This window comes from Cygnus atratus, chromosome 4 (assembly GCF_013377495.2).
Source record: "Cygnus atratus isolate AKBS03 ecotype Queensland, Australia chromosome 4, CAtr_DNAZoo_HiC_assembly, whole genome shotgun sequence".
In the NCBI taxonomy this organism is placed as follows: Eukaryota; Metazoa; Chordata; class Aves; order Anseriformes; family Anatidae; genus Cygnus; species Cygnus atratus.
In genome coordinates, this window is record NC_066365.1 from 45,086,788 (window position 1) to 45,113,775 (window position 26,988).

Here is a 26,988-nt window from a genome sequence, read left to right on the forward strand (position 1 = left end):
TCGGAAATGCGATCCTCTGGCCAATGGAAACGTGGCCTGCCCTGCCTGAGGGCGGCGATTGGTCGCTGTCTCGTCACGTGGTCGCATTTCTCTCCCCGCGCCCCCGGAAGTGGTGGCAGATGGGTGTGGTGGGCGCTGCGCTCCTCATGGAGCCGCCGGACGGGCCCCGCTGATGGCCGAGCCCCCGCTCGCCGTGCGGAGGAGGAGCCGCCTAGGCTCCGCTCCCAAACGGAGCCGGCCCCCGGCGGGGCCCAGCGCCACCTGCTCGCCGCTGGATCTCAAGAGAGCGAACACCGGGGGTGAGGGGGCCCCAGCGCAGAGGCCGGTACGGGGGGGAACGGGAAAGAGAAAGGAGGACGGCGGCGGCGGCGTGCAGGAAGGGGTCTGCTGGGGCTTAGGGTGGCTCCAGAAAAACCTCATTGTCATCGCTTACCTGTATTAGGTTCCATCCCCTTACAAGCACCCCTTCCTTAAAGCTTAACTATTTCTTGCAAAAATTAAGGATAGTGCTTAACTGCATGAGAAATTGCATCATGGTTCTGTGGTGTGCGCCTGATGCTTCATCCGCGAAGTTGTGCCGCTTTGTTGCCTCACGGTGCTAATGCTTGCTGTTCTATTTCCCTAGTATTGCAATGATAGTGAAGAGGATATGTTTGGAGACTACAACAGCTTTTGTGAAGATGATTCTCTGCTGGCTCAAGTTCTTGACACGGAGCACACACGTCCACAGGATGCAGAGACAGACGTGAAAGCAGCTGGAGAGTTCGTACTTGAGGGTCTTCCATCAGGAATTGACCAAAGAAAGCAAGATAATTCTTCCGCTTCAGAAATAGGTGTCATATGTGGAGGGGATACGGAGCATGGCTTCCAAACGCCTGAAAGTGACCCATTGGATAACAAAGAGGACCTGGGTGATTCTCTTTTAGATGAATTGCCTTCATCGCAACTTTTGTATTTTGCAGAAATGCATCAGCCTTCTACTGGTTCTGAGAGATCTGCAGGCACAAAAAAGATGGACGTGAGCAAGTGTTCCTCCTTAGACAAAATCTGGAGGGCATCATCTCCTTGTCCTGATTCTGAACACAAGAACAGAAGTACAGAGTTTTCTCGTGATTTGAAGTCCGATTCATGTAAAAATACGAGCCTTAAGGATCATCTAAAAAATGCTTTGACTGAAAATGCTAAAGCTCAGACTCTGAAGGTCTCAAAAACCAAGCAGCTTAAAGAAGCTATTTTATCTGAAGAGATTTGTGTAGCTAGGAAAGCTATTGGATCATCTTCTGTCGATATAGGCCCTTTTTATGGATTACCCAGTAAAGTTAAAGATCTCTTCTGGCAGCTTCGGGGGATTGAAACACTTTATGGTAATAGAACAAATGGTTTCTGCAAAACGAACATTTGTACTGTGAGTGAAGTGTTTCCCGATTTCATTCCCTATGGTGTACATTTATTTCTTTAGGCCTTTCTTTCTGTCTGTTCCTGGCACAAATATTTAAGTTAAAATATTTTCAGGTATACCAGTAAGATGGTTTAATACCACCCGTTGCATGGGAAAAGCCTAAGTGATGTTATCTCTCCAGAGGTGTAAAGATAAGAAAGTTAAGGCAGTAGCTAGACCATTTCAGAAGGAGGTTCTTTTTCATTAGGTAAGAGGAGGTTGATGTGGCTTATGGAAATACTTTTTGTGAGAGATTTGAGAAGATGAGGGATTTGAAGGGTGGATCTCTGACCACATCTCACCGCATCTCGGTGAAGTGAAGTTCTCAAGCACAAAACTAGTGTTTTTCATAGAGTGTAGGCAAAGAGCTGTAGGGGATCAATATCCCCTTAACTGTTGGCAATGATTCTTTTTTAATTTTGCAGAATGGCAGCATGATTGCTTAACATTAGAATGTCTACAGCAGAGGAAGAATTTGATATACTCGTTGCCAACCAGTGGTGGAAAAACACTTGTTGCTGAAATTTTAATTCTCCAAGAATTACTCTGCATGCAGAAGGATGTTCTGATGATCCTGCCATATGTTGCCATTGTCCAAGAAAAGGTCTGGGAACAGTGTTCTTGGTATTGTTTGTCTTGTGCAATGTGCCTCGTTAATGTGGCTGACTTTAATAATAATTTAATAATAATGGTTGGAAAATGTGTTGTGCATGAACACCTCTACAGAAGTGACTGGCTTCTCTTTTAAGTGCCGCTCTGAGACAGTTATTTTCTGATAAAGCAGATTGTGGTTATCACTTCCAGATGCTGAGTGATATGATAAGAAATGTGCTGATTCTTTAACAGTGTGCTGCCGTGTCACCTGATTTTCTGGTCTTTTATCAGTGTTTTCTGCTATCTACCCTGCCGAGAAATCACTTTGTAATAAAAACAGATCTAAAGAAAACGAGTTAGAGAACGGTTTTAACTCAAGCTTGATCAGATTTGTTCAACTTTTCAGCTTTCAAGGGAAAGTTCTTATAGCTAATATTTTCATTTCCTTAAACAGTTCATTTGGATGTGGGTAGGTTAAATGCACACTGAATTCTTGAAACAGGCCTAAAGTTCAAACTGAGTGTGAGTTTGTTCTGTAACTGACATTGTTGGTTTTGTTTTGTTTTGTTTTTTAATAGGTTTGGGGCTTATCAAACTTCGGGATAGAATTAGGTTTCCTGGTTGAAGAATACGCAGGAAGTAAAGGACGATTTCCACCCATCAAGAGAAGATGTAAAAAGTCCCTCTATATTGCTACAATAGAAAAAGGGCATATGCTAGTGAATTCCTTGATTGAAACAGATCGAATTGGTGACCTTGGTCTTGTTGTGGTGGATGAGGTAGGTTACAATGAGGTGGTGAGGTTACAATGTGGTGGATGAGGTAGGTTACAAGATTTGGCTTAATTAGCAAGGAGCACTGTTTGAATTGATTGGTTTAGTTTTAAGTGCCTATTGTGTCATAAGTTGCGTAACTTTGTTACTGCATGGGTACTTAAAATCAGGAAAGTTGAACTGTAACCAATGCCTGTGTGCTGAATGTTATTTTTCATTAACAGAAGCATTTGTTGCTACATCAGAGCAATAGACCCTATGTTCCTGTGTTAGTGGTTGACCGTGAAATTAACTTTTTCTCAGTTTGATTCTATGCAATAACAGAACAGAGAGGGGAAAAAAAAAGCCATTTTGAGTTGTTTGCTATATGTTTTACCCATTTCTGTGTTCTTTGTAGAAAATTTTGCAACACACTAATACTCATCCTTTTTTGCTTTCCTTTCTGTCTGCAGTTGCATATGCTTGGTGAGGGAAGTCGTGGAGCAACTCTGGAAATGACTCTTGCAAAAATACTCTACACAAGTAGTAAGTCATGTCTGCAGTCAGCGTCACTAAAATATTGTAGTGCAGTCATCTCTAGAGTCAAGTCTTGGCTTTGTTTTCTAGTTGGTCTTGGCTGCTTTTAAAAAACGTGGCGTGTCCATGCTTTAACAGCGTTGACTGTTTTGACTGCTAGAGATGTTTTACCCTGTAATGACAGGCTGAGTGTTCTTGAAACTTTTTTGATACTTCTCTGAGAAATCCTGAGTATTGTCAAATGTCTCCATTTCTTCGTAGGAGCCCTTTAGCCATTGCAATTAAATGGATTCCTTTTTTATGTTTACGTCTCAGGTAATATTTCTTAGCTATATCCCCATGAAACCTGCCACTTTGGCATTTAAAAATAAATACTAACAATAAATAAGCAGGCTTGTGAGTTAAATGTTGAGTAGAAGTGTTTAAAATTGTGAGCACAGTAATAAACTCATCTCAACTTCTGTTTTACAGAAAGCACACACATTGTTGGAATGAGTGCGACTTTAAATAATGTTGGAGACCTCCAAAAGTTCCTGCAAGCGGAGTACTACACTAAAAATTTTAGACCGGTCAGTACACGAGATACTGTGAAGTAGTATATGTTTTTAGCTTTAAAATTGTAGCAGTTCTGTGTTTTCAAAAATCAAGTAATACACCTGCTAATGCTTGTAGTTGTCCTAACAGAAAACCTTTTTCTGTTTATGTTTTGCAATGTGCTTAGTGTATTGTATATGTACAAATGTAAGTATCTTTATAAAGTTGTGACAAACAATTTCTCATTGTAAGCCAGCTTCTAAAATAGTGGGTTAAATCATTGCAGTTCCCTTGATATGCATACAGTCTGGACTACCGGTGTGTGTGAGTGCTGATGCTGAGAACTGTTTATGAATACTACATGTGATACATGTCATATTCGTAGCTATAATTAGACACTTACTTTGTCAGGGCAGGTAATTAAATCTATTTATTTCAAAAAAAATCTTTGTGGGGTGGAGTGCACACTTGTATGCGTGCAAGTATTTGGTGTATGAATTGTGATGCGTACGAAAAAAAAAACATCAGCTGCACATCAGCAATAGCTTAATCTTTAGAGTTGGTTTGGTAATTCAATGTTTCTGTTTCTGGCTTAAATCTACCTAGGTAGAATTAAAGGAATACATAAAGATCAGAGACACAATTTATGAAGTAGACAGCAAAGCAGAAAATGGCTTTACTTTTTCACGTCTCCTGAATTTCAAGGTAAAATCTAAGTTCCTTAGAACTATGGTTAGAAAAAACATTAATTGATTTGTTTACAGTGCTTTCATAAAAGAAACTACAAATGAACTATCACATCAGAGCAATGCCTATTACAAAGAAAATGGTAGGCTTGTGGGAGGAAGAAGTCCTTTAAAATACTTAACCCTATTTTAGCTGTCTTTTTTTTTTTTTTTTTACTGCTCTTAAGGTAGATGGTAGGGGTTTCTTCAGTATTTTCACATGTGAGGAGCAATGGACTTGAGAATTCCAGATCAGTAAATGCTGTAGATTTTCTCAGCAGCATATCACTTTTAAATAACAGTAAAAGATATGTATAAGCTTATTACTGCCTTACAGGGATTTACTCTAACCTTAAGAGTGGTGGGTGAGGGTAAACTGCCACTAGCGCAAGCAACGTGGTTAATGTCAATAAAAGTTGTGGTACTAAGGAGAAAAATGATGAGCATTTGATTCTTGCATTGCTGTATCCCCCCAGTTAAAGCTGGATCTTTTGATACACTGTAAATTAACAAATTGGGAGAACTTAATCCTACAGAATCTTGCATTTAACTCACCTTAAAGCAAATGGAAATATCCTAGTGAAGGCAAGGAGATACTGAGTAGTTGCTGAATTTAGGACTTGAATTCTAAGTTTAAAAAATAAACATATGTCAATCTGTTTATGATAGTATTCTAGTAGTCTGAAGAAAGCAGATCCTGACCACATCATTGCACTGGTCACTGAAGTTATTCCAAAATATTCCTGCCTAATCTTTTGTCCGACTAAAAAGAACTGTGAAAATGTGGCTTCAATGGTGTGCAAGTACCTGAACAAGTACGTTTCTCATGGTTTTTTATTATATGTGGAATAATTCACCAGAACTTGGGATTTATCTTCACTAGTATGAAAGTGTCTTTCCCTGGTGATGGCAAGTAAATACTTAGGTGAATATAGAATCAAGTTAAGTTAGTAACTGGGTAAATGATAGGGAACTAATCATTAGTGAACTAATGTTGTAAAGAAACAATTTTTCAACAAATTATTTGATCAAGGAATAAATAGGGCACAAATAATTAAAAAGAAAAGCATACTGAAACCATCTAACCTTGTGTCCTATTGGCACTGGTCTTCTCTGCAAGCTGCTTAGCAAACACATTTTCTTTATAGCCCTGTGTTTGGACATGTATGTCACCAATTGAACATGTAATTACTGAGTTCCATACATATGTACAGAATGAAAACTCTAAGCTAGGCTTCATTAACAAAAGAAATTGAGATATGTGTTTGGTTTCATACAAGCCTGATTTGATATAATAGTCCATAAAAGTTTAGATTGTGTGTAGGAAGAAATTATATTCATTACTCAAATTCCTTCATCACCAAACTTGGAGCCATTGTTACGTCTGTAATTTTCCCTATCAGCTGATATTGGCCCTCTCTGTTTTTCAATGCACCTTATACACCACCTGGTCATTATTTAATGCCTTCTGTACCAATGCTTCCAAACAATACAAGATTTCTGTTGTGGGTAACTTAAGTTTCTACTTGCATCTTACTAATTTAGGGTTATCAGAAGAATCTCCAACCTCAGATGGCTAGTTACAGGAATACATAAGGAACAGAATTACAGTAAACCTGCCTGCATTAATAACTTAAGTGGTTATTGATTGATCAAAGTCTAAAAAATATATGTAAATAATGCTTTTCATTCTCAAAGAGAATTTAGATCTCACAGGGAGAAGGAGAAACAAGACCTCATTAAGGACCTAAAGAACATTGGGAATGGAAGTATCTGTCCTGTTTTGAAGCAAACAATACCTTTTGGTGTTGCCTATCACCATAGTGGACTTACAAATGATGAAAGAAAGAGTATAGAGGAAGCATATTCTAGAGGTGTCCTGTGTCTTCTTGCTTGCACAGCTACATTAGCTGCTGGAGTCAACTTGCCAGCTAGAAGGTTAGTCACCCCAAAACATTACATGTTTTCATTAATTCTTGTTTAAAAAAATATATACCTGCATATATATATATATATATATATATGTATATATATACCTGCACACACACACACACACACACACATATATATATAAAGTTTGAAATATCACTGCTGCTTGAAGTATGTTCCAGGTATTATTAGGAAACTTCAGGAGGAACTAATTCCATACGTTCAGCTCGAGACATAAGTGAAAAATTTGCATTTCTAATTAGGAGATGTGAATCGATAGCAAGTCCCTTAGAATGCATACTTGAGGAACACTTTCCTAAACAGATGAAGTATTGAGAAATTTCTTCAGTAACCAGTAATTTTACCCAGAAGAATAACCAAGTCATAGTGCTTCTTAAATGCTTTCCTAAGAACAACATTTAAATCCTAAAGTAAGTCTTTCCTAAGGGGATAACTTTTAAATGTTTTACCGTTTGTGTGCTTGTATATTTGAATAACACATCTGAGGGGGGAGAACCTAATTTTCATACAGAGAACTGTGGTTTGTTTTCAGCATTGCTGACTCTAGGGTGTTGCACATGTTTTCATAGGGGTTACTTTCTATCTCAGTGGTTTTCAGTCTTCTGCTCAAACCTTGCAGTAGATACAAAGGCTCTGCAGCAAGTAACTGAAATGGATTATGATTCCAACTTCAAGTTATTAAACATTGTTCATTTGCACATGCATTGAAACAATCACACTTAATTTTGCTTAACGTAGCTGCTAAGCATGAAACATATCCAGAGAATGTATTTGTAAGATACTGATTTCAGCTTTAATAATTTAAATATGAAGCATGACTTATCAAGGTGGTTTTTGTTTTAATACAGGGTTATTTTGAGAGCCCCTTATGTTGCTAATGATTTCCTGAAGAAGAACCAATACAAACAAATGATTGGCAGGGCTGGTCGAGCTGGTATTGACAACGCTGGTGAAAGTATTCTCATAGTGCAGGAAAAAGACAAGCATTTGGTAACTTTAACAAAACTGGTGGTGATTTAAGTCCTTGGATTAAGCTGGTGGGATAAACAGGTGGAGCTGCACTCCTTAGCCTAATTTCTGTGGACTTACTAAGTGTTCTAAGTGTTTGACTTATGTAGTGATAACTTTTAATTGCCTTGGTTCATACACGGTTTGTTTTCAGGCATTAGCTGAAATGTTAGATGTCTACAGTTACTTTCTTTATAAGCAGAATCATGAGTATCAGTGCTTGAAAAGGATGGTTTATAACTATTGCATGAATATTTCTTCTCTACTAATATATATCTCTGGACTTTTTTAGGTTCAAGATTTAGTTACCAGTCCTTTGGAGAACTGTTACAGCAATCTTCTACCGGAGTTCACCAAGGGAATGCAGAACCTGTTGTTATCTTTGGTTGGATTGAGGGTATCAGTAAACTCTTCTGAGCAGTTTAAATTCTTGGGGAATGTGATAAACACAATATCTGATTATACAGGAAAACCAGATATTTTCAACAGTTAAACTTAACAGAATTTCAGCACAGCTTCTCTTCAGATGACAGGCACAAAGCTGGGATTAGTATTTTTTAGCCTAAGTTAAAAAAAATCATGATGCAAAGTGACATTTGCCCAATGTGGACAAGGCCAAAATTACAGGTTTTTTTAATACTTCATTTCCGGTACTAGATTCTAAAAATAGAAATTGGCAACAGTGAAAACAAATGAATATAATGGGGTACATAGAATAATAAACAGCTGAATATAAGGTGCTGTCAGATCAGTGATAGCCTGTCTCTTTTATTTGTCATATAGTTCCATACAAACATTTTATTAATATGATAGCTAGATGTCCCTTAGTGAGTAAATTGTTTTGAATAGCTTATGTTTTGTTACACGTAATGACACATTTACACATGCTAATAACTTGCAAAATTTATACAGATTGCAGTTACCCAAGAGGAAGTGTACAATTTTTTGTGCCATACATTGCTGGGTGTTCAGCAGCAGCTGCTGTCTAAGGAGAAGAGCCTCTCAGAGCTGGTTAAAGATGGGCTAGAAAGTCTAATAGAAAAAGGACTCCTAACAGTAAAAATAATGGAGAAGGACCAAAATTCCAAAATTACATTAGCAATCACACGGTTGGGTAAAGCTGCATATAAAGGTAAGACCTTTTTTATCTTTCGTCAAACTTGTAATCTCAGACTTAGCTGCATTTAACATAGCATCCTGTCTTCTCTTTGAAAAGGCAATGAAAAAAATGCTCTTACCATGCTAGTTCAGTTACTACATAATGTAGTAGACTGAAAATGGGTATTAGCAAGTGTTATGTGACTGAATTTTACAGGATTGAATTCTAACAACATCCTTCACGAGGAGAATCAAACCAGAACTGTATCAAAATTAATGGTTTAATTTTATTTAGTGTTTGGAATAAAAATAATTGCCTTTCTCATTTTATAATTAATTCTTACAAGTAGATGTTGTGAGGTATGTTAATTTTTTTTAGCCTAGAAGGGAATAAGAGGCAAAGGAATTATATGGCTTCTAGTCCGAATGTAATACAAAAATTATATCAGGAAGTATGGTTCTCCATCTCATAGTGCAAAGATGCAGGGCAAGGAAAGCGATTGTAATAGGACAAAACTCATATTTCTTGAATCTGTGAGACTTTAGGGAGTTAGTTAAAGCCAAGAGAATTCAAATGTTCCAAAAACATACAAAATGGGCGTGTATGTGGAAATCAGTGACTTGCTTTCCTCGGTTCCCTTTCATGAATAATGATAAATGACAACAAATATTTAGTCTACTTTTTTTTTTTTAATTTAGATGGTGTAAAGCAAGTTTTTTTTTTTTTTTTTTTTTGGAAAACAAAGAAGTGACTCTGCGTGAAAACCTATTGTGCTAATGTATGCCTGCCTACAATTGCCATACACTGTGTGCTTATTCTAGGGTCTATAGACTTGTCGTACTGCAATCTTCTTTACAAAGAATTGAAGAAAGGTTTGGAAGGGCTGGTTCTTGAGAGCAGTCTTCATCTTCTCTATCTGGCAACTCCATATGATATGGTTTCTAACTGTAGTCCAAATTGGATGATATACTTGAGACAGGTGAGAATTAACTTTCAAACGTGGATCAGGGCATGTATTAATGCAGCATAGTGAATTTTGAAAGTGTCTACACACATAGAATGTAATTAGTAGGGTAATGCTTTCAAAAGGTAAAAACATTACTGTGTTTTCAGTCACAGTACAGAACTGCTTTCCTTTTTCTCAGAAATGTAATTTACTTTGTAAATCACCATTTTGTCCTTTTTGTGAGAAACAGTATCATGAAACATCTTTTTCTGACATCTCAAATCTTGACTCTAACTTCAATGCTAGCCTTACCATAACCAGAAGGATTAATCTTGAACAGAAATTTCCTATAAACTAGTTATCCTCGTCCTGCAAGGAAAGTGTAGTTAAATGAGCCACTTTTACCTTCTGATGCTCTACCATTGCATCTTTAATTTTGGAAGCAAAATCTGCTAGTGAATGTGAAGCCTTAATATCTGAGTCTACTGCTCAACTCCAATCATAACTGCAATGATTATCTCCATGGGCAGTATCTACCTACAAACTACTGTGCTTACACGCACTGTAAAAATACAGATCTTACTGTAGTCCTGTGTGCTCTGCAAGATCCACCCATAATCCAAGTACCCAGTTCCTTGAAGTGTACTGTGCTGGGGGTATCATTAAAATCTGCATAACTAAGTTTCTTAAGATGTGGTACTCAAGAGTTTGATAGTTAAAGGCAAAAAATTTGCTGTTTTGACTGCAGACAAGTCTACCTAGTGTTCAATTATATGTATGCTGAAAAGCATTGTTTTACGTGAAGTAATAGACATCTGATTTCCGTAACATGCTGCATAAGGGAACTAAATATCTGTGAATTTTAAATGAAATTATCCTGGAGTCTGCAGAGCAGCTGTTAAACCTGGAGAACAGGAAAAAAATATGCTTTTTTTTGTTATGGACATAGTTGTTTCTGAAATATTTGGTGAGGCTGAAACTGATCTTTTGTTTCATAAGCTCCTATTAGCATTTATAAAAATTTGGGGGCAGACACGAAATTCAGGTGATATTGATGTAGATGACATAACTTGAAAAATTGCTACTGTAAATAAAAGAGTGACTGTTAGTTCTTCAGGGCCTGTAATTTGTTTTTCTTGATTTTTATATAAATACAGAAGTAAATATCTGTACAAAAGGAGGAGAGGAACATGATGCTGTCTGCAGCTTATAATGAAGTAATGTATGTATTTAAACATACAGAATCTTTTTATGCATATCCACCAGCAGTTTATCAGCTGAACACATCTGTATATGTAGCTTTAAACCAGTGTAGTTAAAGGTGGAAAAAGTATTAATGTTTGTAATTCATGAAGGAAAAAGGAAAGCGAATTTACATATCTGCCTGTAGGTTGTATAAATTATAGACAAATTGGATGCAGAATACTTTTTAAAGCTAATTATAGCACTTGCACCTTGTCTGAAGCTGTTCTGATTTGTAACATTTAACTTCTAATGAGTTATTACGAAGAAATGATTTTGACTGTAGTCAATCTTTCTTTAGTTCAATCAGCTAAGTGCAGCAGAGCAAACAGTAGCAGATATGGTGGGAGTACCTGAAAGCTTTATCGCAAAAAAGGCTTCTGGTCAAGCCATCAGAAAGGTAGGCTGGATGTTTCTTACACCTAAGACAATAGTGTAGTCTTTTAATTTGACTGTTTAGAAACGTTAGATTACTTTTCTGAAAGTATTTGTTAATTACTAGTGTTCTTTTACACATTAACTTCCTTTTAACCTCATCATTTTTTTTCTTCTTCTTTAATGTACTAGGGTTTAGCATAAATACCCCTATTTTAGAGATGTGAAGGAACAGAGATGAAAAAACTTGATCCTTAAAGAATTAGCAGCAAGTCTTGAACTTGATATGGGTACTGAGATCTAACTTGTTTTATTCCTAGAATGTGGACAGTGCTTCTGTAAACAGGCTCTACCTGACATTTATCCTATATACCCTACTGAAAGAGACCAACATATGGAGCGTTTCAGAAAAATTTAATCTGTCCCGAGGGTATGTTCAGAATCTCCTTACCTCTGCTGCCTCGTTTGCTTCTTGTGTTCTACATTTCTGTGAGGTAATGTGTTATATATCCCAATATTTTCTTTGGTATTCGTTTTGCAAAATGTGTAGTTTCTTTCCGTTACGTTAGAATGTAATGCAGGCATTGTATTTCACCTCTCGTGCAAAACTGTACATTTCCTGTCAAGAAAAGCGTGCTAGTGCAATGACACGCTTCTGGTATTAACAGTAGGTTTTATGGACTGAAAAGGAAAATATAACTACTGTACAGGTCATTCATCGGTGTCATAAAGTGCTGTTGATTGAAGAGCTGATAAGCGTGCCTCTGAGAGATAAGGCCATTTGGTTGTAGAATGTCATTGCAGGAGAAGAGTTGCCTTGGCTGGTTCTTGTTTTCTTTCTCGTTTGAAATAATGCATTTATTGTCCTTCAGAACTCTCCCAGCTTTAGCTGAGGAGTGCTAAATAAAACTTTGCAACTAGCTGGAAGGATAACAAACTAGAGCTTTCCTGCTGTCTAAAAAGGCCAGGTGCATGCTCTAGCAGAGCTCTAACAGTTGTACCTGCAAGTATAGAACTTGGGATCAATTTCTGCATGTAAGTACTTTTTTCTGTGTGTAAGTTAATTTTTATTTTTAACTGTTCTCGTCTCAGCAGGAACTGGAGGAATTTTGGGTTTACAAAGCCCTGCTGACAGAACTTACCAAGCACTTGACGTACTGCGTTAAGACAGAACTCATTCCGCTGATGGAGGTAGCAGGGGTTCTAGAGGTAAGGAAACCCCATCTTGTACATCTTAAATGTTAACTTTGATGCTAAGTGTTACCCTCATTGAGGTGTCTCTGGAGGACCAGCTAGTATTTTATTCAGAATTGGCATCATGCAGGTATCCCACAATAGTCCTGGAGGTCAGGGGGAAAAGGTCTGACTGTTTGGGAAATGTGAGCGGGAGCCAGTCACGTTTTTCTTCTGGCTGCTACTGCAGCAAGTGTGAAAACTGTATTTGCTTAATAGTTTTGAAATGTCTGCTCAATTGGAAAACAGAGCCCAGGTCATGATTCTTTTGTGATAGAGTAGGAATAGTGTAGTTGTAGGAACATCAAGTTCTATTGGGAACTTAAGCTTTTACGTTCACTAAAGCTGCTACATGTATTTTAGATAAGAAACATAACCAGTCTGACCTGAGGACTCCCATTCAAGTAGAAAAATATACTGGGGCCTCAGTGCGAGGCTGTGAGTCATTACTGGACATCTTTTCAAAAGGCTCTGTCTTTTCTATCCAGCATACTCTAGAAATTAGTCAGTCAGCAAACCACTGAATTTGGAGGCTGTGAATTCTTATGCTGAAAAGTTAAACAACGAAGACCTCAGGCTTGATGCTTCATATATGAAATTGACTGAATTTGATGCAAAAGGGAAAGAAAGGCTTATTCCATCGCTTAAAGTCTGTAAGGGCTTGGACAGCGTGATTCTGCTGAAGTTGTATCGTATAGGTTGCTCTGGATGTTTATTGTTCTCATCAAGTTACTTCTGTACTGAAATTTAAACTGTACTGACAAATGATGTTTGTAGCAGACAGTCTGTAACCTTGAGCAGGCATGATTTGCATAGGTTTCTGTAGAGGGAACTGATAAAATCAATGGTTTTCTTACCATAGTGAATGAGAAATTAACGATGATTTTCTTAGACAGTTTCCAAAGAACAGTCTGTAATCTTTCCATGAGATCACTCACTCACAGGGAGTGGTTCTAGGCCATCAGTCATGCTGTGCATACAACTGCAAAATAGTACAAAAAATATTTTCTGGCAATCAGTGGGTATTTTCTGTGAAATTAATGACACTTCACATCACTGAATGCTCATAGTCCTTAGTCACCATGGAGGAAGATACTGTACTGTCTGTAAGCCTTTATGTTGGATGCTTTTAAAAAAACCATATGCCATCAGTTACATTTCTTTCTATTACTTGGTGTCTTGCAAATAAGAGGCAAAAGGTAATTGATGAAATATGTGAAGGCAGTGTTCCACTTGTTCATCAAATGAGAATTAATTTATCACTCATTCCAGTAGAGCCATGAGATTACCAAACGGTCTTATAAGTAGCCTAGAAATGCATTTTTACTTCAAGTTCTAGCACTGTATGTTTTGCACAAACAATTTTCCCCAGAGACCCTCTGTTTGGTCAGTACTGTTCGTAGCTGCATTGCATCCTGATACCACAATGGGACCAAGCCAAGTAAAGAGAAGCAGATTACAGACACTACCATGCTGATCATAGTCATCAAATTCAAGAGAATCTCTCCTATTCTTGTGAACTCACAGCCATGACTTGGCACAAAACTATTAAAAAAATTTGTTGACTGAAGGAAAACGCCTTGAACAGGAAAGTATAGTCTTTTCAGGACTTCTGTGGAAGCTCAGAAGACTGTATTGCAAGTTGCAGAAAAATAGGGGCAAGATGTCTCAGACAAAATCAGCTTTTCTTTGATTTTGATCTCCAAAGAGTGCAAGGCAGTCATTCATGTCACGGACAGGAAATTCAGAAAACATGACCAAAATAGAGGCTGGCAGAAACAATATTGTCCAGGTGCAGAGGAAATGATGCTTGGGTTTACTCAGAACTGGGTAAGGTTAGCAGGGAGTAAATCCTATGTGCAAGTAGGTACTTTGGGGGGGGGTGGATTAAGGATCCTTAGTGCCAGTTTTAGTGAGTTTTGGTGTTCATGGCAAGATCAATCAAAGGGAACTGGATTTATGTAAAAGACGAAATGTTTGAGGTGGATGCAGAGATTGGGACTCTGAGGGTTCTTATTGCCTGTTCTAATAACTTAACACTATTATTCGCTTGCAGGCACGAGCTAATCAGCTTTATAATGCAGGGTACAAAACCTTAGCACACTTAGCAAATGCAAATCCAGAAACCCTGGTGAAGACGATTGAGCATTTGTCACGACGTCAAGCCAAGCAAATTGTTTCATCTGCAAAGGTAAGCAAGAAGGTTCAAAGAAACTGCTTCAGGAATTCCACATTTCAGAAGTGGATGTTTGAATGACATGAGAAGAAAGTGTAGGATTTGGCTTAGCACTTGTGGACATTTGCGATGCCAACATTGATCAGTATTAGTATAGTGAAGTATTTTATTGACCGTATCATTTGTCTAAGATAGTTACAAGAGAGGAGTTAATTCAGCAGTCGCTGGCCCTCAAGCACATGAAGGACAGGCAAATAGAAATTTCCTTAAACCAGTTCACTTTATACAGGGTAGTGGAGGGTTGTCTTCAGCAGGCAAGCAAAAACCAGAAATGTTTTGATAGGTGGTCTGAAACACTAAATAGTGCAACATCTTGGTATTAGTACATGAGAAAACACGTTCCTGGAGGCAAAGGTTCTGCAGTCCTGTTAGCAGCAGCATTTCTTGATTCATTTTTCAAGACCAGATACAAGCCTGGAAAGCAGTGTTGGTGTTCTATCCTAAAATTATAGCAAATAATTGTATTCATTTCCTAATGATTTGATTGTTATTTCAGATGCTGCTGACTGAGAAAGCTGAGGCTTTACAAGAAGAAGTAGAACTCCTCTTAAAGGTGCCTACAGATATCCCAGGGACTTCCTGACCAGTTCAGTCATAAAAAAAAAAAAAAAAAATCATGAATTCAAATGTTTAAATGTTTTAGCTTTTAGCTTTGTCCTGTGTAAATGTACTGTAAATATAATAAATATTTAATGTCTTTTGTGTACGTCATATTTGTGTGCATTTTGAATTAAAAATATTTTTTGCGAAGTTGCATTCATTTGAAGGTTTTTATTAACCACCTCTTCAGGGTTAGACCAGAATAAAAAAAAAGTGCTATTAAAATCATTCTTAATACATGGTTGCAGGAACATCTTGGGGACTGCAGTAAGTAGTGGTGTGTACTTGGTCCTAGAGCTTGGGTTCATAGATGGCTTAAAAAGCAGAGTAGAAAATGCCTAAGCTTGGCAAAAGATTTGAACACCCATGTATGAGTGAACTACTTCAAAATTCCTTCAGGTAGGATTCCTTGTGTTCCAGGACTAGCTAATGGAGAGAGAAGTAGAGCTGTAGTTTTAATGCAGGAGTGCCAGAGTTGCTCAGGGAATTGTAGCTACTATCTAGTCTAAGCATTTTTTAACAGATTGGAACACCAAATTACTACTCAGTCTCTGTAAATGCCTGAAGAGGTAATTTATTAAGGATGTTTCTGCAGAAGCCTTCTAAATAGTTTAAATTTGCTTTAAAGGTTTTTAAATTTCATTGTTGCAGATGAAGGCTGACTTTCTAAGTCAATAGCAGAAGCCATATAAATAGAAGTAGCTTGAAAAAATGCCTGAAACATTCAGTTGTGACACAGTAAACTCCTTTTCAAAACTGGTGTGTAGTGCATGACAATGTTTAAGTGCTTCACATGAAGAGTGACTTGAAAGCTATGACAGACGGATGGGTTGAGTCATGGTAGCTTTTGTCAATATAAGCTTAAACTTAACCTATAGAGTTCCTTTGTGAAATCAGCCAGCCCTTCCGGCTAATGGAAACCTGAGGTAAACCTTAAACAAAAAACATTAAATAACTTGGTCTTGTAGTCAGCTCTTCCCTAGTGTGCAATTGTGTTGGGATTCCAGAGATAAATGGGAATTATTTTAAATCCCAGTGGGGTTTGCAGTGAAGGACTGGATAAGGTGGAACTCCGCTGAAAAAAAGTTGTGAACAAATGATATGTGTTTCATTGCTGATTTGGTTGCTGGATTAGAGAAACAATGGTTTGTTAGCAATTGAGTAAATACTTTGTGTTAGCCTTTCTTCTGACAGAAACATGTCTCTAACACCAGAATTCTGATAGTTTGTAATGGCTTAGGAGTTTTAATAAACAAAAGTGTATGCTTTGAGTATTAAAACAGGCTGAGAACTTCAGCTGCCCTCTTTAGGGGAACATGAGTTATTTCCACAGCTAGATGGGCGGTGCCTGGGGGGAATACCACTGCTGATGCTTGAGGCTCCATGACACATGGTTTTGGGAACACCAGAACACGTTAAGTTGGTTCTTACAATAAGATGGAACTGTCCCCGAGGTGCAGCAGTAATTTTTGCCATGGCCTGAGATTATCTAAGCATGTCTCTGCCTGCCTTGCCCTTCTCATTAGGTGAAATGTTTGATTAAATTGTTATCAACATTTTTCTATCAGTTTATGTGAAATAACTTTAAAAGAGGATATGCTCATTCAAGCAGAATTCTGTTTGTTCTGAGTTGTGTGTTCTACTTCACAGGCATGTGGGGAAATTTTAGTTATGCTTTTAAGACCTGGCCAGCTGCTCTAAAGGCTTATTGGTTTACTTCACTGATTCTGAAACCTGAAACAGTCTTGCATGCAACTTCGTAATGAAGAAATTAAAAAATTAAGGACTGTTACGTGTTTCTCTGAGTTAACGCAATAACAGATGTGGAAATAATCTGGTAAATCCTTACCCAAACACTTAATGGGAAAGGAACCTCTGCCACAATAATCGTTATATACCATGAAAGCACAAACATATACAAAATGAGCATGCCTTTTCAATTTTTATGGTGAAGGGGATCAGCAAGGGGTAGATGTTGGGTGGCTGGCTGCAGCTGGGTCACTAACTCGCTGTCCTCACTTGCACCTGGCGGTGACAACCAGCACTGGGCCAAGCTCAGCTGTTGAGATGTGTGCCTGGGAATGGGGTCGAGGACTTCACACCTACACGTGCCCCTTGGAGAATGGTGGCAGGAGTTTGTGGTGGGAGCAAGCAGGCGCCTTCAGGCCTCGGTTAATGCTAGTTGGGGAAGAAAAAGGGCAGGCGTTGGTCACCTCTGCTGCTCAGCTTCTGCAGGCTGGGCTGTGTCATCACGACTCCCACAGGATTTCCGTGACTAGTTGTTTAAGTGAATGGAACTGAGGTGCTTTGCACTAACACTTGTGCAACATGTAACTTATTTTCCTGAAATCATGCCATTAATCAAAGCAGTACATGTTTCAGATTGCATTCCCTTTCTTCAGTACTTACAGAGCGGGAATTAAATGCTCTTCCAGAACAGCTTTCTTACCTGGGTGGAGACAGGTGAGGAACAAACAAACAGATGCTGGTCATGGTGTTTGTGCGCTGCTGGCTGCTGCCAAATGATTTTTCTGGGCCAAGCAGTGCATTGGTGCCTGAAATGGAGGACGATGTGCAGGTGTAAGGAGAGGTCCGCATGGGGTGGATGAAGGCACGTCATCAGCGGCTGTGCTGTGGGAAGGCCTGTGCCAGGATGGGGTCAGGACGTTTTGGAAGGCAGGGGTTTTCCCTTGGTTCAAAGAGATGGTTCCGTCCTAAGGCTTCTGTAAAAAGAGGAAGGAGCAAGGATTATGACCTCGTCTATGTGAAATCATGCTCGATGCTTCAAAGCTGAGGTAGGTCAGAAGCATGTACTCAGCTGGATGTCCCTGACAATTTCATCATACCCACCCCGTGGGGTGAACAAACCAACCTTCAGGTTGCAGCTGGGGCGGAATGTGTTCAGCCTGAAAACCTCAGCGAGTATTTCTTAAACTTGACATCCACCTACCCTACTGTTAAGGTGTCAGCCCGGGGGTGGCAGCAGCTTGCATAAGCACCTCGATAGGTCTGTCCCTGCTCTTGAGTCCAGGCTTTGTGTGCATGAGCTTGGTCTTTGCTCACATAGAGAAATTCTCCAGCTACTTAATTCAAGGATTTGTGGCACAAAATGGGGACAGCAAGGAGTGACATGAAAATAACATGGGAGGTCTTTGAGATAGGTAACCTGTTTTCTCAATCATTTAAGAAAGAGAGAGTTTTCAAGCGTGTAGTCTGCTCTTGCAACTTCGTTTTGTCTCACTGAGGCTTCTCAGGAAGAAAAAGAGATTAAACGCTAACCTGATGCCACCAGCTCTGCTCACCTGCATAAATGCTGCAATGCCCCCAAGCTGTTTGCCTTCTGTACAGGGTATTCTTCCCTTCTGAATTCCCCTTGTGCGTACATATACATAAGTGGAGGTGAGAGCCACACCGGCCCCATGGCAGGGCTGGCATGGAGCTGCTGTGAGCAGCAAGGAAGGGCTTAGGGCACGTCCTGGCTCTAGTTCACAGTGAAGTGCTCTGCCTAAACTTCCACGCATGGCAAATGCCTCTGTACCCATCTCCCTTAATTTCCAAGATTTAATAATGCGCATAACGCAAATGTGATGTGAAAAATGTCCAAATCAGTGATAGAGCTTGCTGTTGAATCCTTGTACAGCTGTACTTCGCAGCTGTAGGCTTTTGTGGGCCAGCAAAAGGACAGCACACACTGGACCTGTCGTACCCACTGTATGCTCTCCGTGGATTGCACCCAAACCGCCTGAAACACCAGTCCTATCCCTATGTTGTGAGAAACATGGAGCGGTGGCAGGAGGCTGGAAGTGCCTCTTTCCAACGTGTTTTTGGGGACTGCGGGGCGAGCAGTGGATTGCAGCAGAAGGAGCGGTGCACAGGCTACGCCCCAGCTGCGCACCATTAACACCTCTGCAGCGGTCACCCCGATGTGCCTTGCTGCCACAGCTCATCGTGCTCGGCCACGTTCCTGAAGCCATGCGGGGCCAGGCAGCTGCTGCAACACCCCAAGGTGCAGGGACTGATCCTCCAGCAGGCACTGGCACTGTGACTCGACCCAGCGGCCAAGGCACGTCCCGGGCGGCATACCCCGAAATTGGCAGCATTACTGTGGCTGTGATACCGGGAGAGGAGTGTCGCGGGTGTTTCCGCTCTGGCCAAGCCGTGGGCGTGTTTATGAAAGCGCTGCTGTGGTCTGGTCGCTCTTGTTCTGCTGGCAGCTCACTTCACATCGTGGAAACCCAAAAGCAGGCGTGTGGGCTGCGTGCATCTGTGTCCCAGTGCACGGCCGAGCTCCGGCACGGGGTAGCGCAGGAGGAAGAGGAGTGCGAGGAGGATGCTGGCGCCGCTGCTGCTGCTGCTGCTGGCTGTGCCACTGTGGCAGGCGGCAGAGCTGCGGCTGGGGCTGCGGGGCAGCCCCCGTGGGACAGTGAGCCCAGCCTTCCTCTCCCTCACCCTGGACGCCAGCCTGGCCCGCGAGCCGCGCTTCATCACCTTGCTCAGGTGAGCCCCGGCAGCCCCCCCTCCGGCCACCCTGTGGGGCTGGGCACCAGCTGGTAGCTGGGGGCGATGGTGGCAGGAGCAATGGTGGCAGGGGTGATGGTGGCAGGGGGCGATGGGGGGGGGGTGGTGGTGAGGAGGAGCAAGGCAGTGGCTGCTGCGTGCAGACAGCTCCGCGGGGATAGAAGCGATCTGAGCCTTCCAGCAGCTTCACAAACATCCGGCAGGGCATCACTGCAACACATGCCGAGGAGGCTTTGTCAGCAATGAGGTTAGATGCAGAGTAACCAAAGCCCACCCCCCCCGCCTTTATTTTTTCCCATTAGTAACTCCTGGAGCAGTTCAGGACTGCCAAGTGATGCCTGCTCCTTCAGCTCCAACTCTGCCTTTTCTTCCCTCCTCTCACTCTGCTATTTCACACTCTCTTCCTTTTGATTCAACTTCTTGTTTTCTTTTCGGAAGCTATTTCGTTTCTTTCCTTCTCGTCCTCCCCGGGTCCCATTTTTCAGCTCTGCCTTATTCCTCCAGAGCCGGAAGGCACCCCCAGCTTTATCTGAACACAGCTCTGGATGCTGTCTTGGCCGTGGCGGTGCCACGCGGGGAGCAGGAAGTACTTGGTGGCCCCGTATCTGCTGGGTGTCCCCGCAGGGCGAGATAGGGCTGCTGCCAGCCCAGGCAGCGCTGCCGCGTGTGGTTCCTCTGGCACGGGCGGGTGCTGGAGCCGCATGTCCCATGCAGCTTTTGTTTCACTTGAACACTGGTTTTGGTGCAAAACCCATCCATTTGGTGGTTGCTCAAGGGAACAGGGAGTGATGGTGCACAGCCAGCCTGAGGTCCGCTTTCTGATGGGCCAGGCGTCCCTCTAAGTGCTGGCGATGCTTCACCTCAATGTGGGGGCCACCCATGACATTCAGCTGGCTTCTCGCTGCCCTGTCCGCAGCAACCCCAAGCTGCACACCCTGGCCAGAGGGCTCTCCCCCGGATTCCTGAGGTTCGGTGGCACCAGCACGGATTTCCTCATCTTCGATCCCCACAAGGATTCGACTTTGGAGGAGAAAATCCTCTCAGAACTCCAGGCTGAGGAAGGTAAGGGCTAGACGGGATGCGAGGCTGATTTCTGCAGGCTGCGTGGGCTCCACCTCTCGGCACCGCTGCGCCTTGGGCTCCTGTCTTCCTCTTGCGCTGCACCTCATCCCTCCTTCGCCTGCCAGGGTACAACGTGAGCTCGGAGGACACAAAATGCCTCTGCTGACTCGTGCTGGCGTCACCCCGGAGCCAGGCGAAGCGGTCAGCAGAGGAAGCAGCTCCGTATCGCCCGAGCACAGGACAGCTGCCAGCCCTGCTGCCGCTGGGGTTTCCGCACGGCGCTCTGGCAGAAATAGTTTGCCAGGGTGCAGCCACCACGAAGCACGGCGGGGTCTTTATTCCTGTCCAGCTCCTTAGATTGGGCAATATACATACATACGCATAATATATATATTTTGTATAGGTATGGTACATATATATATATATGAACTATGGATAGACAGCAAGCCAGCTGCCTTTTTCTATACTGTTAATGTCCCAATGGTGGAAGCAGAGGTGCGTTGTGCAGACATGGGTGCCCGCTGTTCAACCCCGTACAAACCACTGCTGTTTGTGTGATGGGCAAGGCTCTTTGCACCTTTTGCCCTTGCCGTGCAGATGATGGCTTTGTTGCTCCCACCCTCCTCCTGCCCTGCAGGTGCCTGTGGAGCACAGCCTGGCTTCGCTGCGGTGCAGGAGCTGCTGCTCGCCCAGTGGCCCGGCCAGGAGAAGTTGCTCCTCACAGAGCATTCCCGGAAGAAGCACAAAAACACCACCATTACAGGTAAGGTTTTGATGGATTTACGCAGTGGGGCTTATAACCGGGGGGGTGCAGGTCTCCGTCCCGTGGTGAAAGGGTCGTGGCTGCCTGTGCCTCCTCCCCACAGGGCACACGCTGGACATCCTCCATGGCTTCGCCAACTGCTCAGGCTTCCACCTGGTGTTCGGGCTCAATGCCCTGCTGCGGCGGCATGGCCGGGAGTGGGACAGCTCCAACGCTGGGCAGCTGCTGGGCTACTGCGCCCGGCGCGGCTACAACCTCTCCTGGGAGCTGGGCAATGGTGAGTGCTGCCACAAGCGCTCCTTAGGCACGGACGGGCCCTGAAGCCAGCACGGGTGCTGATGGGCGCATCCTCACCAGAGCCCAACAGCTTCAAGAAGAAGTCGGGCATCTACATTGACGGCTCCCAGCTGGGGCGGGATTTCATCCACCTGCGCCGGCTCCTGAGCCAGCATCCCCTGTACCGGCACGCCAAGCTGTACGGCCCTGACGTGGGGCAGCCCCGCAAGCACACCCAGCGCCTGCTCAGGAGGTAGGGGGCACCTCGGCCCCTCGCGGGGGCACACGCTGCCCGCTCACATCCCGTAGTAAGGCTGCAGAAAGAGTAAGAGCCCACGCAGAAGTCACTGTGAGGGCAGCACTGATGTCCTCCAGGGACACTGCAGCCACTGGGGCTGGGAGGGCTGGCAGGTGGTTATGGCCAGTCACCAGTACCAGCTATAACTCTCTTTTCTGCCCCAAACCCGCCTGGGCTGCAGCTTCCTGAAATCCGGAGGGAAGGTGATCGACTCCGTCACCTGGCACCAGTAAGTACCCTCAGCTGCCGCTGACACTCTGCTTGTTGCCTTTTTATTTTTTATTTTTTTTTTAATAAAGCAGCAATCTGCACGTATTAATGGGACGAGTCGGCAGGTACTGGGTGTCTCTGCAAACTGCTTTGCCGTGTTTGAGGGAGTGCATTTTGGTGCGCAGACCCCAAAGCCATGCCAGGGTTTGCAGCGTGGGCGTAGTAGAGGGGAATGCAATGCGTGCAAGGTCATTTTGCTTGCTAACCATGTTTTACTGATAAAAAGAGAAGTGGGATGGGGAAAAGTGACAGCACGGCAGCTTTGCTTCGTCATTCGGCAGGCAGAGCTGGGTCACAGCTCTCCCCATTGCACAGAAAGTTCTGCAGCCTGCTGGCGTACGTTGCGTGTCAGCGGGTTCAAAGTGCGTCCCCAGTCTGCTGGGCACGCCACAGGACAGCGTCGCGTGTGGCTGGGGCTTGCACTGAGAGCAGGTACCGGTGTTTGTATTTCCCCTTCATTTCAGCTTTTTCCCACTTCCAGTTACTACGTGGACGGACGAAGCGCCACGAGGGAGGATTTCTTGAGCCCCACAGTGCTGGACACCTTTGCCACAGCTGTGCGCGATGTCCTGGAGGTGCCCACTCCTCTTAAATCCTTCCCATGTTTGGCTTCCAGGGGCTTTGCACAGAAACTGCACTAACGTGCAAAGATTAACAGGGATCCTCAGAGCTCTGCTGCTGCTGACAGCGCAGAGCAGAAACACTGCTTCTAGTGAGAGTAACAACAGCTGCAAAGAGCACAAGCAGGCGTTTGGCCAAAGTGCAGCGCTGACCACCTCAGCAGCCCAAACCTGACCTGTCGCCTTTTTCTCCTCCTTCCCCACGACACCGCGCAGATTGTGGCTGCGACAGTGCCTGGCAAGAAGGTTTGGCTGGGTGAGACCAGCTCGGCGTACGGCGGGGGAGCCCCCCAGCTCTCCAACACCTACCTGGCCGGCTTCATGTGAGTCGTGGCGAGGCACCCGCGAGAGCTGCTGCTGCTGCACCAGCCTCCGGTGCCACCTGTGCCTGGTTTCTGGCAGGTGGCTGGACAAACTGGGGCTCGCGGCCAGGCAGGGGATCGACGTGGTGATGAGGCAGGTTTTCTTCGGGGCCGGCAGCTATCACCTGGTGGACGCCAGCTTTGAGCCCTTGCCAGTGCGTACACGGTGAGGCGTGCACTGGGAGTGTGAGTGTGCAGGCGTGTGGGGACAGAAGCCAGACGGTTTTGCAACAAGGCAGCAGCGGATCTTGGGGGATATTCACAAATATCTGTGCTGGTGCCTACAGTGAGCTCGCACTTGAGTGTGAAGCACTGTGCTAAATACATGTGCAAATTGTACTGCGATGAGGTTTTAGCACAGCAGGGACCACTTTTCGGGACGCAATGCCCTGACGTGTATCCCAATGCCGCTGCAGCTGGCGGGGTGTTTCGATGCGGTGCTTTGGTTCGAGCACCGCTCAGGGGAGAAACAAGAAGCTTGTAGCCGAAAGTGATAGGAGGTGTTATGATAAATTATACCAGGAGTGACAGCCAAAACAATGTGAAGTTGGGGTGGGTAGCCGGAATGATGGGAAAAGTCGCTTCCCCAGGCTGGTGAAGTGACTTTTCCCAGGGAGAGAAGCTCGGCAGCTTTCCTTCCAGGTGCCAAAAACCCAGGCTGCGCCCTGGGCAGAAGGAGCTCCCAGAGGTGACACGATAAGGAAAATGACTGCAAACATAGCATGAGACGTGGAGACAGGGTTTTGTTTTCACCTGTGCTGTTTGTGCAGTTGTGAATGTATACGGTGGAAAAACTTGGTAAAGAAAAAAAACCATGAGGGGAAAACACTGCCGGAAAAAGAAATGCTGGACGGAGAGGTGTGTGTGTGTGGTGCAGGCCAGCGGGTGCTGATTTCTCTCCTGTTCCCGCAGGACTATTGGCTGTCGCTGCTGTACAAGAGGCTGGTGGGCACCAGAGTGCTGGAGGCCAGCGTGGCAGGAGCAGACGCACGGCGCCTGCGGGTCTACCTGCACTGCACCAACCCCCAGCAGTAAGGATGGGTGAAATTGCCCCAAAACAGCATCCCAGGCCAGCGGCAAAGGGAAAACGTGCAGGTGCGTGTGATTTCTCCAAAAGCTCTTCATCTCCTGACGGCCGCTGTGCTTGCCTCTCATCCTACAGCCCCAAGTACCGGGAGGGGGACGTGACGCTGTTTGCCTTGAACCTCTACAACGTGAGCCAGAACTTGCAGCTACCCAAGCAGTTGTGGAGCAAGCGGGTGGACCAGTACCTCCTGCTGCCCCACGGCAAGGAGAGCATCCTGTCCAGGTGAGCGGGCATCCTCCCTCGCGGCACGGGCCGAGTAGAGTGCAGGTGGACTCTGACACCTCACCTTGTTTGGCGGGCAAGTGAAAACATATCAAAACAACGACACAAAAAGAGGTGTTAACTTTTCTCCCCCAAGCTGTGACTTGCATTACATCAGGTCTCCTAAAATCAGGCTCGCTAGGATGAGCTGGCAGTCCCCTGGTGTCAGTCCCCTGCTGCCCACATCCTGTGCCCTTTGCACACCAGCAGCTGCTCTGCTTTCCCACACACCTGCTGCTGGTGCCTGGCAGGACAACGGGTTGGTGGCGGGGGTCTTGGTGGCTTCTTGTGGTGCTGGCACTGAGGCTTCAGCACGGGACCTGCTCTGTGGGCACAGAAGATAGCTCAGCAGTTGCCGGCAAGGAAAAGCAGCTTGGATTGGCTCTTTTCAAAGCCTGCTCTGCTGTCACCCTCGCTACGGGAACAGGGAACATTTAATTCCCTTGCTTGTGCGGGGGCTGCGAGCAACCCCTCACAGAGGGAGCACGGCAGGCGCTGTGTGGGAAGCAGTGTTTGTTCTTGGGCTATTTGTCGTGTGGCTCCGGGCACCTTGGCTTGCATCCAGAGCCAGGGATGCCACTGGCGAGCCTGGCTGCAACGTTGCACGGGTGCCTCGGCAGGAGGGTGCAGCTGAACGGCCGCCTGCTGCAGATGGTGGACAAGGAGACGCTGCCCACGCTCCACGAGGCCGCCCTGGCCCCCGGCAGCGCGCTTGGCCTGCCCGCCTTCTCCTACGGCTTCTACGTGATCAGAAACGCCAAGGCAATCGCGTGCATCTAAGTGCGCAGGGGGCACAGGACCTGTCGGGACGCTCAGTGCGGTGCCACACGTTTTTCCTCGGCTGGGAGGCCGCAGTCACAAGATGGAGCTGTGGCCCCACGTTCTCCAGAGCCTTTGCTTTGCTTTGTTTGCTCGCACACAGCGAGGTTTTGCTCAACATCATCAGCACCCTGCGAACCTGAGAGCTCAGCAGGCTGAAAACACACACACTGTATTTCCCTTCTTAAGCTCGAAAAGGACGCTACCAGCTCCACGGGGTTTAAGGGCAAGGGGCTGGCTTGTGTTTCCTGAGAAAGCTGTGCACCTCCCAGCAGACGGATGTACTTTGGAAGGCGTGATTAAAAGTGCACCATAAAAAGGTTATATTTAACCACAGTTTGTGAAAGGAGTGTTTGCCTAGACAGCGTGTGTGTGTTGTGTGAAGGCCTAGCCACCAGGAAGTGATACACAGCAAAAATGCGAATGGGAAAGGCTACGTTTGTGTACACTGTCCACATTCAAAATGAGTGCACGGAGCACAAAATGAGGGGGAAAGTCTCACACTGTCAATATCAAGTTGTTAATGTATGGTTGTTATTGCTGCATAAGCTACAATTTAGAAACAAAAGTTGATGGTTGCCTGGTAGCTTCTTTCTAAAACTTTCTAACGGGTTTGTTTCAATGCTTCTTACTTTTATATCTGAAGATTTAGAATAAACTCAATTTACATTAGCTTTTTGCAATTTTCTGTTTTATTTTGTTTAAGATTACTGATATCACGAAACTCCCCGCATTTCTTTTGGTTGCAAATCAGCTGCCGTATAGGTGACTTTCACCGCGCATACCCAGGTAAATAAAAATGTCAGAGATCCTGCTCAGCTGGGGTTGTTTAATATCTGCCGGCTCTGCAGCCTGCCTTAGGTGTAACACGCGTGCTGGCGACATGCAGCAATCACAAGGAGGGGCAGAGGGAGGTACCAGCGTGGAGCCGACAGCTTCCCAAGCTTTGCCCTGCTGCGATGGTTCCTCCTCTGAGCATACAGGCGCAGTTCTGCAGCAGGTTTCGCAGCAGGTGCTACAGCAGACAGAGTTACACGTTAGGTGCTGCGAAGACGGTGGAGAATTCTCCTTGCTTAAGGCACTGCCATCCCTGCACTCCTTCCCTCTAAATTGCGTAGACCTTGGCAGCCTGACCTTGACAGCGTATCTGCAAACCTCTGCCAGGCCCTGACCCATGAGTATCACTCGCACGCACTCCTACGTTCTTTTTCATTTCTGATATGGAAGGTAGGGTTACTCATGGCGACTTTACTGTAAATCAGTTCCGGGAAGGTGGAGTCACTCGAGTCACGTGAAAACAAGGAAACTGAGTAATTCTGGAAAGCTTTTACTGCAGATACCCTCCCACGCAGCACCAACTTTTATGGCTCCGTCCAAAGCTCC

General features: G+C 44.2%; 2 protein-coding genes across 8 annotated transcripts; both read left to right on the top strand.

Annotated features, from left to right (window-relative positions):
• The first annotated feature begins 104 nt into the window (after positions 1–104).
• On the top strand, positions 105–15,419 carry HELQ (helicase, POLQ like). Of its 4 annotated transcripts, none has more exons than XM_035553755.1 (18): positions 105–325; positions 626–1,364; positions 1,864–2,042; positions 2,611–2,811; positions 3,258–3,330; positions 3,793–3,890; positions 4,462–4,560; positions 5,250–5,395; positions 6,279–6,518; positions 7,379–7,520; positions 7,831–7,935; positions 8,451–8,670; positions 9,459–9,616; positions 11,127–11,225; positions 11,521–11,694; positions 12,296–12,409; positions 14,490–14,624; positions 15,166–15,419. In XM_035553755.1, the coding sequence occupies exons 1-18, from the start codon at positions 173–175 to the stop codon at positions 15,250–15,252; spliced, it is 3,162 nt and encodes a 1,053-aa protein (XP_035409648.1). In that variant the 5' UTR covers positions 105–172; the 3' UTR covers positions 15,253–15,419. The 4 variants fall into 4 exon arrangements, with proteins under 4 accessions (XP_035409648.1, XP_035409639.1, XP_050566538.1 ...); XM_035553746.1 differs by having other exon boundaries at positions 108–325; positions 12,293–12,409; XM_050710581.1 differs by having other exon boundaries at positions 112–325; positions 7,831–7,894; positions 8,449–8,670; positions 12,293–12,409.
• Positions 15,420–19,334: 3,915 nt separating this feature from the next.
• HPSE (heparanase) lies at positions 19,335–26,275 on the top strand. 4 transcript variants are annotated; one of them, XM_035553801.2, is made up of 12 exons: positions 19,335–19,766; positions 20,704–20,849; positions 21,487–21,612; positions 21,716–21,889; positions 21,970–22,141; positions 22,368–22,415; positions 22,938–23,031; positions 23,293–23,399; positions 23,479–23,593; positions 24,351–24,469; positions 24,601–24,747; positions 25,407–26,275. In XM_035553801.2, exons 1-12 carry the CDS (start codon positions 19,600–19,602, stop codon positions 25,564–25,566), a joined length of 1,575 nt encoding a protein of 524 aa, XP_035409694.1. In that variant the 5' UTR covers positions 19,335–19,599; the 3' UTR covers positions 25,567–26,275. The 4 variants fall into 4 exon arrangements, with proteins under 4 accessions (XP_035409694.1, XP_050566539.1, XP_050566541.1 ...); XM_050710583.1 differs by having other exon boundaries at positions 19,425–19,766; positions 21,758–21,889; XM_050710582.1 differs by having other exon boundaries at positions 19,423–19,766; positions 21,487–21,889; positions 21,980–22,141.
• Positions 26,276–26,988: the final 713 nt, after the last annotated feature.

Excerpts from the sequence above, each read along its gene's own strand:
- HPSE (XM_050710582.1), top strand. The coding sequence starts at position 19,600 with ATGCTGGCGCCGCTGCTGCTGCTGCTGCTGGCTGTGCCACTGTGGCAG. Across the intron at positions 23,400-23,478 it reads ACCTACCTGGCCGGCTTCAT|GTGGCTGGACAAACTGGGGC; the intron begins GTGAGTCGTGGC and ends GGTTTCTGGCAG. Across the intron at positions 24,748-25,406 it reads AAGGAGAGCATCCTGTCCAG|GAGGGTGCAGCTGAACGGCC; the intron begins GTGAGCGGGCAT and ends GTGCCTCGGCAG.
- HELQ (XM_035553746.1), top strand. The coding sequence starts at position 173 with ATGGCCGAGCCCCCGCTCGCCGTGCGGAGGAGGAGCCGCCTAGGCTCC. Across the intron at positions 7,521-7,830 it reads AGGAAAAAGACAAGCATTTG|GTTCAAGATTTAGTTACCAG; the intron begins GTAACTTTAACA and ends GGACTTTTTTAG. Across the intron at positions 14,625-15,165 it reads AAATTGTTTCATCTGCAAAG|ATGCTGCTGACTGAGAAAGC; the intron begins GTAAGCAAGAAG and ends TTGTTATTTCAG.